Source organism: Ischnura elegans, chromosome 1, assembly GCF_921293095.1.
Source record: "Ischnura elegans chromosome 1, ioIscEleg1.1, whole genome shotgun sequence".
NCBI lineage: Eukaryota > Metazoa > Arthropoda > Insecta > Odonata > Coenagrionidae > Ischnura > Ischnura elegans.
In genome coordinates this window covers 33,525,960-33,544,909 of record NC_060246.1, presented here as the reverse complement: position 1 = coordinate 33,544,909, position 18,950 = coordinate 33,525,960, and the positions used below count along the sequence as shown (strand labels likewise).

At 37.3% G+C, this 18,950-nt stretch overlaps 1 protein-coding gene across 1 annotated transcript in view; it reads right to left on the bottom strand.

Moving 5' to 3' along the window:
* Window positions 1-18,950, bottom strand: part of LOC124158523 (dynein axonemal heavy chain 5) — a 174,866-nt gene that overhangs the window by 99,835 nt on the left and 56,081 nt on the right. The window contains exons 34-39 of the mRNA XM_046533651.1: window positions 15,186-15,364; window positions 14,620-14,807; window positions 12,909-13,103; window positions 12,669-12,807; window positions 9,476-9,633; window positions 6,122-6,240 (exon numbers count right to left, since the gene is read on the bottom strand). Coding sequence (XP_046389607.1) covers window positions 6,122-6,240; window positions 9,476-9,633; window positions 12,669-12,807; window positions 12,909-13,103; window positions 14,620-14,807; window positions 15,186-15,364 — 978 coding nt within the window. The remainder of the gene's footprint in view (window positions 1-6,121; window positions 6,241-9,475; window positions 9,634-12,668; window positions 12,808-12,908; window positions 13,104-14,619; window positions 14,808-15,185; window positions 15,365-18,950) is intronic.

The window sequence follows — 18,950 nt, the reverse complement described above, 5'->3', positions numbered from 1 at the left end:
GATATTACAAGATTCATGTTAACAGCTACAATGGAATTTTCATATGCTAGGGTGCACCCACCATATCCCTTTTTTCTTTGTTAACATAAGCACTAGTGAAGGAGACGAATTTTTGGGATGAAAGCCATCCCCCATGGAGGGAAGACTGTGGTTGACGTGTGATAGAGTATGTAGGTGAGGGGTTGTTTGGACAAATGGTTGAGCTCTATTGGGACCAAGGTATCTTCTCGAGTCCTGTGAGGATATTGTTTAGGAGTAATGAGGTGCTAACATTCTGGATTAACTTAAGTAGGCTTAAGTCTTTTCTTTCTCTTTTTTGTAAGTTGATACCTCCTGGGGTGGATTTAGGATGTGGGAGGCCTAGGGCCCATTTTGGTGGGTGGCCTAAATGCACAAAAAGCTACGCGTGCAACTCGTGCTTGCGACGACACTGCTTGGCATGCCACTGGTTGCATTCAAAGCTTCATTAACAATGCCAACAGATAAAATGTTTCTTTATCACCAGATTTAACCATTTATTAATGTCAATGTTGATGAGTACATGTTAACCAAAGAACAACCCAGCTTCACTTCGAAAACCCTCATTCATGATGGTTTTCTCTGTTTTTTTTCTGATTTTGAGATTTACCTTCATATTGGCTGAAGGCTAATTGGCCCAGGTCCCAGTCCCTCCCTTTCATCTAGCCTGGGTGGAGAACAGGTGGTTTCTTTGGTCGCCTCGTACCGTACCGCAGGTGGTTGGGAGGAGGGGTTAAGCTCCTCGGCACGTACACACAGTCACTCAATCGGAAAAACCCCAAAATTGTGAGGCGGGAAATTGTGGGGGGGAAGGGGGAGAATTGTGCTACACACAGGTCCATTCATATCTAACTACACACACACAGACAAACACAGTACAAGGCAATTAAATACAGCTCTCCTTCCCTTGGAAACACACATTTAAGCTAAATCATGAAATTGTCAAGCAGCAACGGTTACAATATTCAGTCTGAGATTCCTGGCCTACGTTAAATAGCTGTTGGCCCAATTATAATCCGTTAGTCTTTAGATTGATCCCTAATGCATTTTCAATTTTTCTTGCAAAATTTGATTTTAAATCGATGATCATCAGGCACTATTCATGATTACATTCACGGAATGGCAACATTGTCTTCTAGCTACAACATAAAGGCACCTCCAAGTGATTAGGAATTCAAAGTAAAAGACAAAATTTTGGAAAGGTTGACTATTATGGCAGCGAGGATGGTTAAACACTTGCAGAGAGAGGGAGATGACAATTGCTCCCTGTTGCTCCACCTTACTGCCAGTCTCAGTTGTAGTTAAACTTGAGGACACATAAGCTGTCAAATCAAAGCATAAACCACATTACCCTATCAAGAACTGGCAACCTAAATAGGTTTTGTGGAAAGATACGAGAAATAACCTACAAGAAATAACCTAACCTACCTAAACCTTCAAGAAATAATAGCTCCAATGGATATTTCCTGAATAGGAAGAGATTTATCTACAACATGGAGATGGAGGATTCAACATGGCGGCCGGTCAAGTAAACATTGAATGTCACGCTTGTAAAAACCATTTAAAGGATTGTGAAAAAGCCCTTCCTTGTGAAAATTGCAAGCAATTTTATCATTATAAGTGTACGGGCCTGAAAGAAATTGCTTTGAGAGCTCTGGAGGAAATTTCCGGATTATTCTGGAAATGTCTTTCATGTCGCGTTATTGAAGGAAACCGACTTAGCAAGATGGCGTGCGACATCGAATTATTAAAAGAAGAGATTAACAATCTAAAGGATAACCCTAAGTTTCACGCGGGGAATGAAAATCGTGTGAAAAAGTTAAGATTTGCTGAAGTGGCAAATCACGTAACAGAGGCCTCACATGACGTAGCTAAGCCGGCGAAACATCGTCAAAGAGATGGAAAAGAGGCTGAGTTTGGAGCAAACACTGTTTCTGACTCAAAACCTTCGGCAAAAAAGGAAAAAACGACCCATGTTGATCAAACCAGCTGCGGAATAGTGCGCCTAAACCATGAACAATCACGAAGAGAATCAGACGACGACGGCTATACCCGAGTGCAACACAGAAGAAAGAAACGAAACTTCTTTGGTATCGGAAAAGGTGCGACTGAAAACAACGGTGCAGGTCTCCGAGCTGCGAAAATGATAACGTACGTATATGTGGGCCGCTTGGCCAGCGATACCACTGAAGATGAAGTGGTAAAATATGTAAAAAATAAGTTTGACGTCACGTGTGATTCTTGTGAAAAAATAGATGGTAAAAGTGTACATGGTGCATTCAAACTCGGCGTTGAATACAGTGATTTTAAACAGGTGATTAATCCGCTTCACTGGCCTTCTGGCGTGATTATCAACAAATTTACAAGACCAAGACAACAGTCGACTGACATGAGAGTCGAACCTAAGGGTAAGTCTTCCTGACTAGCTTTCTGTGACTCAAATCAGCAAAAGACACACTCAGGGTTTAAATTACTGGTTTTAAACATTCAGTGCCTGAGTAACAAAATAGCAGAGCTTGAAGCACTAGCAGAGGCAGAGAAACCAGAATTTATATGTTTAACTGAACATTGGATGAGAGATATAATTATATCAATACCAGGCTATGTGATTGGTGACTTTTATTGTCGGAAAGATCATCGTAATGGAGGTGTTGTTATTTTTGTAAAAAGTACATTAGTTTTTTCTAATATGTCGCATTTGGTGCATAATCTAAATGCTGAACTTATATTTGAATGTGCAGCAGTGAGGTACACTGTAGCAAGTAATGATTTTATTGTATTATCTGTATATAGATCCCCTGTTAGTAGCTTTAATAGTTTCCTAGAAATTTTAGATAATCTGTTGTACACCTTGACAAGTCAATTGTCAAGACCAAATGTTATATTGGCAGGAGACTTCAACTGTAACCTTTTTAAGGACGGACAAGATAAAAGAAGATTTTTGCAAATTTTACAGTCCTATCAAATGAAACCACTGGTAAATACTCCAACAAGGATTACTAATGGCACAGGGACACTACTGGATAACGTTTTCACTGATTACAATGAATCTAATGTTAATACTTCAGTATTTGACCCAGCAATATCTGATCATTCAGCTATTGTATCCATCTTTCATATACATGAGGAGCATCCTCAATCAAAAACCCTAAATCAATGTAGGTTCTTTAATGAGCATAATATGAATTATTTTTGTGTATTGTTGAATCAAGAAGATTGGAAAGACATATATGGTGGAAGACCTCTGAATGTTAACTTTGATGAATATCTTTGTAGATTTAAGTATTACTTCAACTTAGCTTTTCCGCTGCAGTCCGTGGAACACAGGAGTGTCAGCACAAAAAAATGGGTTACAAAAGAAGTTCAAAACTTATCCAGAGTTCTAAAACAAACATTTTTGCAAATACGGTACTCAAATGATGATGGGTTGCGACAGAAGTACTCTCAACTTAGGAAAGAATATAAGATATTTATAAGAAAAGCAAAAAGGGAGTATAATGACCAAAGGTTTAGGAATGCCTCTAATTATTCTAAAGTAGCCTGGGACATCATAAAAAGTAATGTCAATGCCAACCCAACAGTTCTGCCAGATCAAGTTACAAATGAACAAGGGGAAATTACTACAAACCCCATTGAAATCTCCAATGCCCTAAACCACTCATTCTTGCATCTTCCTAAGAGGGTGATTACCACCCAAAGTGGAGCTACTCTCGAAAACCATAAAATAAGTAGCTCATTGTATCTTAAGCCTTGCTCAGAAAGAGAGTTGTCTCTCTATATAGCCAAGATAGGAAAGAAAAAGTCTGCTGACATTGAGGGAATAACGGGAAAAGTAATTAAAGACTGTGAGTCCCTCATACGAAGACCCTTACTCTCGTTAGTCAACCAGTCCTTGTCAGAAGGTGTATATCCTGATTCCTTGAAGGTATCCAAGGTGGTCCCAGTGTATAAGAACAAAGACAATAGAAATAATCTGCAAAACTACAGGCCAGTATCTATAGTGCCACAATTTGGTAAATTATTTGAGTATGTATTCTGTAAAAGGCTCATTGACTATCTTGATAAGCAAAACATAATATCACTCCATCAATATGGCTTTCAGCAGGGAAAATCGACAGAATTGGCTCTATTTAATGCAATTGATAATATTACACAGGAAATAAATAGTAAAAATAAGGTAATGGGGATATTTTTTGACATGAGCCGAGCCTTTGATGCTGTGGATCATGACAAATTGCTAAAAAAATGTGAATCAATAGGTATTAGGGGCATTCCTCTAAATTGGCTTAAGACATATCTTCATGGAAGAAAACAGAAAGTAGCATACAGGAAAGATGGGACAGTCTATTTCTCCTCCACGTTAGAAGTCAAAAAGGGTGTACCACAGGGGTCAGTATTGGGTCCTCTTCTCTTTCTAATATTCATCAATGACCTACCTAATAAAATTGTAACCCAAGATAATAAGTGTGTATTATATGCAGATGATGTAACCATCTTATCAAAAAGAAAAAATCTGACCGCGTTAATTGATTCCAGTCAATATATAATAAAATGCATGCAAACCTGGTGTGATGTCAATGAACTAAGGCTAAATGATGATAAAACCCAAGTGATATTGTTTTCTGCTGGGCACAGCCCAAAGGACAATGATCTACTGCAATGTAAAAATAATTATCTTAATGATATGGAATGTGTAAAGTTTCTAGGAATTTATGTGGATAGAAATATGAAGTGGGATGCACATATAGAGCACCTATGTAAAAAACTGAATACAGTGTTTTATCTTATATCTGTATTAAAGCATAGTGTAAGCCAGTATGTTCTGAAAACCCTCTACTATGGATTATTCTACTCAAGAATTTCATATGGAATTATAATATGGGGATCTTCGCCCCAACTTCATAATGTGTTTGTTATACAAAAGAAATTTGTGAGAAGTATGTGCAAACTAAAGTGTCGAGCTCATTGTCGCCCTTTTTTTAAAAGCCTTAAATTACTCACTGTACCTTGCGTATATATATATCAGAGTGTCATATATGTAAAAAGGTATAAAGGTTGTTTTACTATGAATAATAGGATACATTCCTATGAAACCAGGAGATGCAATGACGTTCATGTCAAACAATCGAACCTAGCTCTGGTATCTAGAGGGCCTGAGCTCATGTGTACAAAATTGTATAATAACCTACCTGTATATATTAAAAGTATAGAAAATATTGATGTTTTTAAAAAGAGTGTCTTAGCTTACTTAATAGAGAAGTGTTTTTATAGTATAAAAGAATATCTTCAATCTGAAATGTAACATTTTCTTATGTGAATTTGTTAATTTTGACGTGCCCTATATACTTGTTTTATGATTGTATCATGACATATAGTATCCTTTGGGCAAATAAATATTATTATTATTATTATTATTACACGATTCATTCTGAGAAAAAAAGACAAGTGTAACCCAAGAAGTCCTCTTTAGGCTGTCACCCTTGCTCAGCTTCACATTCTTTCCATTACAAACAAAAAAATATCTCCTATCTTTATTTTCTTTGAACAAGTAGCATCTCCAAGACCTTGGACACATTCATTGCCCTTCAAGGCAGTGGTGGATACATAACTTTTTTATATCATTAGATAGCATTGTCTCGTATATACGTATCATCAGTTTAAATAAAATTATCTTAAACTTTGCATATAAAGTGATAATTTTTTGTTACGATAAAAGAATAGGTAGCTCAAAATATCTTTTGTGCCTCACCTTGAGTTTTTTCTGTATACCGTACTGCTTCATTGTTCACTAATTCATTGGCTTGACCTAAACCAAGCTTAATTGTTTTTGCAAAAAACCATTGTGAGCTCACAATTTTAAAATTCTATGGTGTGGAGTGTGTGTGTGCATCAAATTTTGAAACAAACTTTTTTTCGATACCTACAGCGACATTGGTTTGAAGTTTTGTAATACTGTTTCTTTTACCATATGATAACATTCCCCTTATTCGGGACCATTACTTTACTATGCAATAATGTACACTTTGCATTAATGTTTTTAAGGTTAAGTTTGAGGCAATGCTTAGACTATACAATGTAATATCAGAAATACTAAAGTAATTACCTGTGACTGTCACCACATACTGTTAATGCTCTCATTAATGAATGGATGCAGGTTGTTTTTCCGGCTCCAGGAGGTCCCAGGGTCATAATACCATGCCTCACACGTTGTGTTTCATAGAGCTGCAAAAATATATTTTATTTATGGAAATATTGTACCACTAGTCTTTTGTACTTATTAATGGATGGTCCTTTTCCTAATGGTTTCCACATGCTCATAATATGTTCAGAAATTTTATCAATACTAAATTAAAAATAATACAGAAATAAATGTTTCCAAATGGATGAGGATGACAAACAATTAAATTTTTCAAATAAAACATACGATATTGAAAAAGGCGGAGCAAGGTACAGTGGAACCTCGTTAAAGAGAGTACGGGCTATTGCGAGACCCCCGCCATTACGAGAGATAGCCGATGCACTGTCAATTGACCCTATAATAAGCATGTTTAAAAAGTTCGTTTTTACAAGGCCCTTATGGTGTTGGCACTCGCCATAGCGAGTGTTTTGCCGGAGAGATCGCCGGAAAACCTTCACCAAGAGTCCCTTATACCCGTAATTTCTTGCGATATGTTAGAAATGAAGTTAACATGTCTCAGTCTCAAATTCATTTAGTAAACTGTCGTTCGATATAAATAAGTAGTTAATTTTGGTGAAAATATTGTGGCATTAACATTCGCGAATGCTTGATTTTCTTTTGTTCCTCTGGCGGCAGAAAGCAGATGGCAACATACCCGCACGTCCGTGAGTTGCATGAATAGAAAGCATTTGATGGCAGACACCATGACCAAATTTGTTTTAAAAAACAATGCTTTGCATGATTTTTATTCAGTGCGGCGCTTATAAATTGTTTGAATAGTTAGTCGTTGTTTGAGTAAGGAATTTTAGTGATGCAAAAAAACATCGCCTATTGTCTGGATTTATACTTACGTTTATCGGATATAAATTAATCTGTCGCCGCACCACTCCTGTTCCTGTACAACTGTTCGCAACAGGAATATTGGCTGCTATTTGCTCCACCCCCGGTAAAGCGACAATTCGCTATAGCGAGTGTTTATTGGAGCACCCTGGGGCCTCGTTTTATCGAGGTTGCACTGTACGTGGTCTCCCCTTGTTAGACGTGTTTTGCATTTTTTGGCCATGGTGTCTACCTTCAAATACTATTCACGCAACTAACGGACGTGTGGGTATGCTGTCGACTGCTTTCTGCTGCCCTAGAAACAAAAGAAGATTGAGCATTCACGAATGATAATGCCACAGTATTTTCACCAAAATGAACGACTTATTTATCCAAAGACAGTTTACCACATGAATTTGAGACTGAGAAATCCATGTTAACTTCATTTCTAACAGATTGCCAGCAATTAGAGATGTTAGGGACTCTTGGTGAAGGTTTTCCCGCAATGGAAACTCTCGCTATGGCGAGCGTCAACACCATAAGTGGGCATCGTAAAAACGAATTTTTTTTGCATGCTAGGTCAATGGATGGTGCTTCGGCAATCTCTCATAATGGCGGGGGTCTCACAATAGCCCGTACTCGCTTTAATGAGGTTCCACTATACGCAGATTTAAAATCACACAGTGATAGCCTAGGTATTTGATTGCAAATAATAAAAATTGTTTATAGTTGCTACAGGAAAGGGTTTTGAGGTGAATAAAGCAAGATTGAGAAGTATACTAGACTGGAATTGTGAAGAACACTTTGATGCCTCTTCGAAGACACAACCCACATATCACATCCGCACAACGAAACCCCTACAGCAGTCTTGATTTTTCTGGCCCGAACAAATTGGCAGTACGGAGGCTTTAACCCTTTCCTGCTGGTGCCTACAATAGAAAAACGTTTTCGTGCTATGAGTAGCATAAGAATATTTTAAACCTCTCTGTACGGAGCTCTTTTTTTGGGGGTGAGTTGCCTGAGTATTTTCGTCCCTCAGATTTGGGGCCCAGCTCAACCCGCCCTTCCCTTACCCTGACCACTGGACTTCACCCTTTAACCCTATCATAGCACAAATCCACCGTCAACTTATTTCGTTACCAGTGTTTTTTTCAACCAAACATTGTAGTTGATTTTAAATGATTAACTCATCTAAAAGAATTACTAACCTTTTTTAAGCATTGTGGAATTTTAAACGGGTTTCTAGCATTAATAACAACAAAGTTAGTAAATATAAGGAAATAAGGCTATAAGTCCAGAAATCCGTTATTTTTAACGCTAAAATTCCGTTTAAAAATTTCTTGGGCACAGAACAAAACGAAGAATTCATTTCAAAGTATAAAAATATAGTAGTATGCAATAAAACATACCACTGAAAAAAACTATTGCTAACGTAACTACTATGCAACAGATTCCTGTGGTGAGGATGGTCATAAATGAGCTTTATTGCCTAGGAGTGGCCCTAGGGACTCGCTAAGCTGGGTCTCAGGCCGGGCCTGAATGCATCGGACAATTGCAACCTCAACGGTCACTTCCCTTCCCTCGCATTGGCCAGAGCCAACATCCGGTCGTCTGCGTTGAAAAATCCACGACAGCTATACCCGACGTCAGGTGTTCTGCATATGAAAATGCCCATCTGCTCCACCCCATGTCCGGCACGAAAGGGTTAATGTAAATAATCAAATAAGTACCTATCCATCCACTGGAAGGGAGAGCAGGAGGGAAGTGATGCATTCTAACAATGGAAAATAATTTTCTTCTAAAATGGAAAATTATTCTATGTAAATTTGTACAATAGCTAGAAGAGATGCTTATCTAAAAATATAAAAAGATGAGAGAAATCAAAGGCCCTGATGCATTTTGTAATATAATATATACCACAATATCTGTTTGGTAATATAAAATGAAAAAAAAATACGTTAAATGAGCATGAAAAAATACATTTAAATAAATTCCCTTGATTTATGTATTCGTTTTATAAATAATCCACGTCATAAAAAAACTGGCATATGCACTGGTTTTGCAATACTTTGGCAAAGTCATTTTCTTTCCATCACACCCCAATTATAAATCTCCTTTCAAACAGGCACATTATTTAATTGTAACTTTTCATCTATCCAATTTCTTGCATCACATGGCCTTGGAGATAAACAATTAAAATTAGCATCATTTTCAAAAATTGCTCAATTATGGACTTAGCACTAATAGTCATTGATTTCTTGCTTGGAATAAGGATCACTTATAATGCTAATCGCCAAATTAATGGGTGCTTCAGTAGTGTACTTCTTTTAGCTATACTTGTATATTATTCATTAGTATACCCTCTAATATTTACATAGGTAGGTACATACGACTATCTTACGACCATTTTTAAACATGATATATTTTGCCAACTGTCCATAGAGCTTATGCTAGTGTTACCTGAATTAGCTTCAAAACCCAAGGAGGATGGTAAATTAGCCCCATTTCCTCAACTTCTTGGGCTATAGCAGCTTCAAGCTCTGGGTACGATGTCTTTTCCAATGACTGATTGGGGAATAAATCTGCCACTAAAGACATAAATAGGGGCTCATCTTCATCTGTAATCAAGAAAATATAATTAAAATATAAATTAAAAACAATAATAATGATTAATTATAAATCTGAGGGAGGTAAAAATATTTTTTTCTATACCTAAATTTTAGCAATTGATTTATCAGCATTCAAAGCATACAAATTAAGCTTATCACTATAGCATCCAAATCTGCAGTGCCAGACAAAAATATGAAATGAAATCCAGAAATGAGTGCATCAGAAACTCTGCACCCAGTCCAATTGTCTGTCCACCAACTAAACAAAGCTGAAAAAAATGCTCGGAGAAATGACTCAGTGCTCTTTCTAGTAACACTTTGATGCAGATGCATACAGGGGGTAAATCTACCGCCTTTCCTGTAACACTCTGAGAGCACTTTCTCCCTAAATGGCATGGAAAAAATTAGAATCTTTTAAATCAAATGTACACATGCTGCGCCCTCTTTCATTAATATCCAATTTTCCAATTCATTTTTATTCTGGAGAGCCTGTATAGTAATTCAAACTCGATTTTTCAAGATTGTTTCCATGCAATACACTTTCTGTAGTTTCGATTCCATTTGTCCCCGTTGCACCTATACATCGTTTCACACCAACCTCTTTTGAGATTTTAGTAATGAAGAGGTTAATGTGCCATATCTCTATTAATTAATGAAACATGAGCCACCATACAATCTACCCTTATGACTACCCCTTAATGCCAATGATCACATCATTCTTCTACTGCCATGGATATCTTCCACTCCACTGGAAGTGCATTTGGAACAATAATTTTTGTTTCGCACAAGAAAAAAATCTTCTTTAATGTTTTTTTTATACCTTTTTATTGCATACTGGATCTCTATACTGACTTTTTATGCAATTTTTTGCTATTTTTTGCATGAAAAAGTACGAATTTTTTATTTATCACCATCTAGGAGCCTAAATTATTGACTTTTTGATGGTACAATGACAATCTCTCATTATAACGCAATTCTTACACTAAGCTGTGCTCACAACTGTGAGCCTCCACTGTAATTTGTAAATGTATAATGTAGCACTAAAATTATGGTGTACACCCACACAGCACATCGTTGCCAAAGGACGTCCGCTGCGTGTCCGGCACGCCCTCTCACTGTCCGAGGATTTTCAGGACAGCCAGAGGACGGCCGGCTCCTGTCCCTGCCATCTGTCCGCACACTGTCCGATCTCGGACGTCCAGCGGACGTACAGCTAGTGTCCCGTTTGTATGAAGTTTTTGAACAGTACAGTGGCAAATTCATATGCAGCGATAAAATTGTATCATACACGCCTAAATTTCCTAAAAACTCTTGAATTAACATGTGACACAGTAGTCATTTCGTATCTGGATACGCTGGATACAAAGATTCATATCCGGCGTGGGACTATTTTCTTGCTCGGATGATGCCATAGCCACCTAGAAAGATGGAAGGATCGCCCAGGATCACCGTTGGAGATTACCTTGTTTACGTTGCGTCTCACCACATTCCAGGGATTTTTGTGGTTAAGTTGGTGAAAATTAGAGTTTTTGTGAATAGTGAAGTTTCCGTTATTCTTTAATTTCATTCGGTGGGCTTCAGAAACTTGTCTATGATACATTTTTGTTAAAAATGCCATTCACGTGTGTGGTTCCGGGATGCGAAGGAACTCGACTAGACCCAAAGTTCAAGTTTTTAGCTTTCCTATAGATCGTGAGTTGAAGAAGAAGAAGTGTATTTGGGCGATAAGAAGAGACAATTTCACCCCTACGAAATACATTAAGGTATGTACCCTTTCTCCCTGAAATTATTTGGATGTAATTTCTAGTTAGAAGTGGCTTCGGGATGTTGATGAACGACTCAGGACTGAAAGTGGTGATTTTAAATATTTTAGCGGCAATTCATTTGAAAATTCTTGCATTTTAGTTGTCTTTTTTATATTCTGTCGTTCGGTTCTGTCGTGCAACAATTGCTCTATGAAAAATGTTCTTAATTATGATATATAAATTACTAATATATTAATGTATTTATAATTTTAATATTTAAATATAAAATGTATTAATATTTTTACTAAAAACTTTTCTTTATTAAGAAGAAAAAGTCAAAGAAAAGTTTCTAAAATGTATATCGCCTAAAATGGGCAGGTTTTCCTAATTTTGAAACCTTAAGAATGTTAAACACGAGACTAATAACACTGTAGCTTCCTGTCTTATGTAATCGGCTTGTTACCAACAAGAGACGATTTCTTGCTACAGTGAAATGTTTATATACTTCATTATAACAGGAGCAGTGCAGAAGAGCATGTCAGCCCCTGAAAAAGATGTGGAGGCGGCTATCAGAAACTGGCTAAGGCACACCAAGGAGCGGTTGCAGGGGAAGAAGAAAATTAAGTAATACATATGTAGTTTCTTGTGATATATTATTTTACCAAAGAAGCCAAATAAATATTGTGCATGAAATTGATGCCTTATTTATTTAAATTCTTGTCTGGACCTATTATTTATAAAATCGAACAAAATTCAGTCCTAACCTAAACGCGTCCTGAAGGTATCCGGAGCGGACAATTGCAGGAGGTCTGTAGGCAACCTTTTTTACTGACATGCGGACTTGCAGCGGACAACCTTAAGCATGAATTCGGCCGGCCTACGGACATCCGTAGGCCACTTGGCGGACAGTCACCGGACGTCCTAAAAGTGTCTGTGTGCTGTGTGGGCAAGTGCATACTAAAAATATATGGTCGGAAAATTTTTCTTAATGAAATAAACTTTTCATAAGGATTAATTGTTATATTCTTTGAAGATTCCACAAATTCATTATTGAACTATTGCAAATTTTATTCTCTTGCACAATAGGATGAAGTAAGTACAAAAGAAGGCATATGTACCTATTTTATGCATTAAGGTAATGATAACCAATCATTATGAACACCTGGTATAGAATATCAATATAAAGATTTTATTTTGAAGGTATAACTTTCCACCTATTTGAAAAATGAAAACTTTTGATGCATATCAATAACTACAAAATATTCTTAGCTTGTACAATGAATGAGTAAAAATACATACCGATCAGCTTAGACAGATTCATATCACGTAACACTCTCATCACAATAGTACTTTCAGAGTCTTTACAGTTAACCCTTTTGGCAGCCCCCAGTGTTCTCAGGACAGATAGTATGTTTCTCAACCCAAAATCATAGTGAACCTGTAATGTAATATAGCAAAAAAAATGAATTAAGTAAGAAATACCCAGTATAATATCACAAGTTTGTAGCCACAAACATTTTAAGTATTCCTTCTCCCTACCTGCTTAGTGAGCTGTTCTTCACATAGTTTATATAGAGTGTAAAATTTTCTGGCCAGAGTAATGTTCTCCAAAAATCCACAACTAGCTAGTTTCACCCGAATGATTATTTGTCTATCAGGAACCATCATGGCAACTGTTCGAAATTGGATTTTCAAATTCTCTGGTAACTCCTTTCGTCCTGCATATCCTGGGTTCTAGAAACAAAGGTAGATTTGTCAGGTACTGAATGAAATCACTGATAAACCACACTTTCCACTCCATCATCATATTCTTCAGAACTGCAAATAATGCAAAAAATCCATTCGTGCATTGCGGGTGACTCTGTAAAAGTTATCACCGTGGCTATTCCCGGCATACTTAAATAACTCCAAATAAGTTTTCAAATGATTTATTATTACATATATTAATCAGGAAAATACCTATTTCTTGTTCACAGAATATAGAGTTCAAACATTTCATGCTACTTGTAAGTTTATGATTGAATATTTTAAAAATTTCACTCCAAATACATGATGATGTACGGATTCAGTTCTCCCCTCATTATTCATAATAATGGCTTTTAATATGATCATTTCTCTATTTGGATAATACATACACACTAGATTTTTCATATTTTTAAAGCTTAAAGTAATAACTTCCTGGAAGTTTCCTCATTTCTCCTCAACTCCTGAATTCATGAGAGGAAAGAAGAGAAAACAGATTTTTTGTAAGGCTAGCTCAATAATATGACTGATTTTTTGATGTTATTTTAGCTGTAATATACAAGGGACATATCCGGCCTTACACTTAGCCTTGAACTTTACTTCATTTTATCTTTGTGCCCCCTATTAAAATCATTGTTGATTGGGACACCATTTTTTGGCAAATACTTTCGCGCCAGCCATTATGGAACAATCAATGAAAAATTGTTAAAAACAATTAACCTCAAGAATAAGGAGCTTAAAAATGCTTGAGTTGAAAAAACAACATTAGGAGGCTTTTTTTTCATAAATTAATACAGTACACTCCAGATTACATATATTAAGAAAACAATATCCACAATCTTTAAATGTATTTTTAAGATCACAAATTAGCAATAACTGGTATGGTCTCGCATGCCAATGAATACAGGAACTGGCGATTTTTGTTGCACTGAGGCATGAATTGCCCCGAGATCTCATTTTCCCCCATATTTCATAATGTGGTGATTTATTTTGCTGCCACACGTGGGAGTGGACTCAATCAACAACTAATCCATTGCTGCCCGGGATTAGTGTCTTGATAGAGACGAAAATGAGCCAGACTATAAACACATAATGAATAAGGATATTGTTTACACCACAATCAGTCAAGGTAAAATGGGAGGGGAAGGGAGTAGTGGAAGTGGAGGCAGTGAGGGAAGTGGAGGCAGAGGTGATGAGAGTAGCAACCGCATGAATCACAGCTAGGCGCTCATTTTGTATAGATAATTTATCAGAGTATATGGAGCAGGGGGAATACACAAACAATCACAAGCTAAAAGCATCCCCTATTGGGAGAAGAAAGCTCTAAATGAGTCCTTTAAGCAATACATATATGTACTTGTATTATAGTACATAGTTTATATTATTTAGATAATGTAATAGTATAAATAGTCCTTGACCCTACAATATTGGTTATTTGGGCTAAGCAATTGAAGTAAAAACTTAGGAAACTAGCTGAAAATGAAATACAGAGGAACATTTTATATACCATGGTAATGAATATCCCGAACTCAGGACACAGGTCGACAGAATCTCCATCTGTGAAAATAAACTGCTTCTTTTTTTCTTTTTTAGCAGCAAGGACAACAGCTACCTGCTGAGCAGCAACCGATAGCACTGGTAATTCAATCCTGTTGAATTCATCAAAGCAACCCCATGACCCAGACTGAGCTAGACCTGAAAATTGAAAAAAAAAAGATTCAAATCTACAATTTCTGCATTGACACCACACAAATAATTGCTTTACCAAACCATCATGGACTACTAAACTCATTAATTTTCATGTGAAGACAGCATGTTATTACAATAACATTTTGTTTTCAGTCCTCTGCATTAAAAATGTAGCAACTTGCTATTAAGTTTGGTAAGTGAAGACTCAAATTTACAAAAAAGTTTCCCAGGTTTTCCACCGGTTGATGTTTTCCATGTCTCCCGACGTAAGATCATGCATCAAATTTACAAGTTAAGTACCTACTTATTGATGAGCACTTATTTTTTTATCAGATAGGTTAAGCTGATCTCATCCCCATTTTTTATGTTTGTAGCTACTCCTACCTTTGTATATTCTTCCAAGTCCTCGATAATCCATTTGGTCTGAGCAGTTGAAGACCACCACATATTTTGCTAGCGTTTTCCCCATATCTTTCACAGTCTCTGTTTTTCCAGTTCCAGCAGGACCGCAGGGTGAGCCACCCATGCTCATTGCAAGAGCTTGAGCAAGAGTTATATAGCACCTAATGACATAAAATATATTGTCACAAAAACTCTGGTGATTTATTTTTTCTAAGCTACATTTATATCTACAATAATAGCCAATTATAACACCAAACTAGCAACTTCATTGATAGAAGTATCAAGGCAGCACACTACATATTTTCCAACAGCAATGCATAGTTACAGAATATTCATACAATGGATTCCATTTCAGACGGACCAATGCACAAACAAATAACTCACTAGATTTACACCAACACCTACTCCTCTAATCTAGATTAATATAAACTTAAACTTGATAGTAATTTTTGGAAACAGAAAATGTGTGTTAACTTCATGAACTAAATTAGAATAGCAATTATCCATAGAAATACTGAACACACTTCATAATTATAAATGGTAATATTAGAGGTATTCAATCCATTTCTCCTATGGTTCCTCTCACCACATACCTACGAAAATCGACAATATGTCACCCAATCTTGGCTAATAAACCTGTTCAACGTTTAAATGTGTCTGGTGTCAAGATTTCAAATTTTACATGGACTTGCACTTTTCAGAATGTACCATGTAAGTGTGTGTACGAGGCGCACGTTTTTTTCCCAGGAATTGCAGCCGAAAATGGGGGTGTGCCTCTTACACAAACTTCTTATCTTCCCCCTCCCCTTCACCGATTGTTGTCAACTAAAACCCTAGGTCAAAAACAAGTGACAGGCAGGGGAGTTTCTCCCTTAGTGATATATTTTTAAAAAGCTCATGTTTGCTTTGAACAATCAATCATGTACATAGGTTCCCCATGGGGCCTTGATGCATGCCTCCCATCGAACGTCGGAACCTTTAACTGTACCATCCCCGCGGATGCCATTGTGAAGTTGGGTCTCGTGCCTTCCTCGCACACGATGCGTTGGACTGCCTCCTTATCTAGCCCACCTGCTTTTGTGGTGGATTGTTGCCCCAGCTGGTCCGCCATCTTTGTGAGCCTTCCCTCCGTGTTCTCATGCAAAGTTACGTAACTCGCTTCTAACTTTCAGACCTTGCCATCGCTCAGCTCCAGCCTCACTCCTACCCCGTTAATTTTTTTTGCGACTTCTGTTATGGCAAACTTTTCATCATAGCCATGTTCAAATGATGCAAAACGTTCCAGAATCCGTATCTGCTCTCCTGCTATTTTTGCCATTTCTTCCAAAAGCTTTCTGTTTCTTTCTTCTGCTTCTTTTTCTTCTCTTTCCCTATCTCTTCTAGCTTGCTCTTCCCTAAATTGCCTAAATAGCGCTTGCATCTCAGTTTCCCCCAGTTCCTCATTATCGACGCTAAACTAATACTTACTTACATCATTCCCTCTTCTTCTAGCGTGTGTAATAATCGCTGCTGCAATTCTGGCTTGGTTCCCCTTACTAACAAGTCCCTCTTTCGTAATAGTTGCCGTAGCTCAGCCGACTTCAGCTCCACAAATTTCTTCATTTTGCCCGCCATTTTCTTTCTTCACTCCTTCGGGATGGTCCTCTTTCTCTCCGGTTCTCGTGGTCTCACCTCTCGAGTAGTCAAGCCCCTCACGTTGAGCACCAAAATGTAATGTTTTTTATTTTCTCTTCAATGCACTTACAAATATTCTTATTACACCGTATAAAAAACTTGGGAGCAAAGAGACACCTGCACGCCACAACTATTACAATCCAACCCCCCATACACTCCATCCCACACCGTCAACAACAATCGCCCCACTCTATCTCTGCTGCTCATTATTGTCCACTTCATTGTCCTCCTCCCATCAATCGTCACACCCATATCCATTCCAAAACAACTCAAAATTAAGTGTTACAACCTGGTAGACCGAATAAGGTCAGTGGGTGAGATGGGGTAGGGATGAAACACGTTTCCATTGTTCCTATGTAACTTGATATTTCCTTTGAGGCAAGTGATTTATGGTCTGTGGGGTCTCGGAAAGAAAAAAAAATCACAGAGGCATTGGCTGATGGAGGGCCGAGTGTGGTTCCGTTAAATCTACGATGTTGTTGTTATCCTACGGTGCTGAGATACCCCCAATTGTTGTTCAATCTCTTGGGAAGGTTCATGCTGTGTGTCTGTCATGTTTTTCCTTTAAATTTTCCACGGCTGCAATTCTATAGCACTACTCATACGAGAGCTTTCAAACAAAATTGTTCATGAGTAGGACAAGCATCGTAGAGCAACAGTGTATGCAGAGAGGGGATCGGAACTCTTTCTACTCCCTCTTATGGAACATTGCATTCACGAAAGCATTGATTTTAAATTTCAGATTCAGATTCAATTTCTTTGACGAATTTGGATCCAGGGTATAAGGTGAAGGGCATTATCCGTGGATATTTGGATCTCAAGTATCCCATTCAACCATCCCTAGGAAGCATCATGAGGTTAAAACTACTAGTGAATGTCTCCATATCTCCAAGCACTATCCCAGATAGCACAAAGTAAGAGAGTTAACCGTTTCTTATGGTTTTCTTACGGAAAAAATTGATAAGCAGCTTATCGTAAGCTAAGGGACTTATATAAGGAAAGGGTAAGATGTTAGGGACGATTAGGTAAGGAATGCCGTCAAATATCCTCAGGCAATGTAAGTCACTTCTGTTGGAGCGCCAAAGGCGGCTGAACAGCGTACTACACATGCTACGCAGCTCATCTCGACATGAATTTTAAGGCTATTGGTGAAATTAAGCGAGTTTTTATAAGGGCTTAACAACTGATAACAGATTTTCCCGTAAATAGAAAAAGATTAATAACTGCAAGTGACCGGCTAGTGAAGATATAAAGCATAATACAAGTACTCTATCCATGCGGCGGAAAGAAAAAAAATAACATAGGGGTGAATCCGAACGTGCGACCTACGTAACTGAAGTCCTGTACGCTAACCACTAGACCACGGCAGTTGTTAAAACTTCAACGTGTAGTTACCAATTAAATATCCAATTATGTAAAAAAAACTTGTTTGGCATGTGCATGAAAAACTGAAATTATTCAAGGTCCATACATTTTAACATTTATGAATTTTAAATTATGGCTTGATAACCTGATGAGTACAATACGTACATTAGATGTTCCTTCCAGCATTTTTATATTATTCAACGTCGGTGTTCTTGTGAAATTGTGTTTTTCTTACGACCTTCGTTTCGCTATCAGTTCATAAATGTGAATGATTTTCAAATTATGGCGGTATGATGTTATTTCTCCTCATAATATTGAAGCGCCAATAATAAAAACATTGTTTAAATACATTAAGGCCTCAAATAACACTCTGAAATGATGGGATAATAACAGCATCTACGGAAGTGCTGAATGTTTGGCATCCATTTTGTCATTACTCTGGATGTTTGTCGCCCTGGCCGTAAGAAACCCATAACAAGCTTACTTGAGAAGAGACTTCCTCATTTCTTCCTTTCACCTTATCTAAATGACTTATAATGTGCTAGCTGGGATACATATCGTGTAAATTTAGATGAAAAAATGCCATGTAAATTTTTAGTACTGAAAGAGGAAATTTTGATAACTGTCAAGAGTCCAGGCTTATGTCTGCAATGCCGTGTGATAGGATTAAAAAAATGCAGCAAAATTTTTTTTCTTTAGCTTCGATGC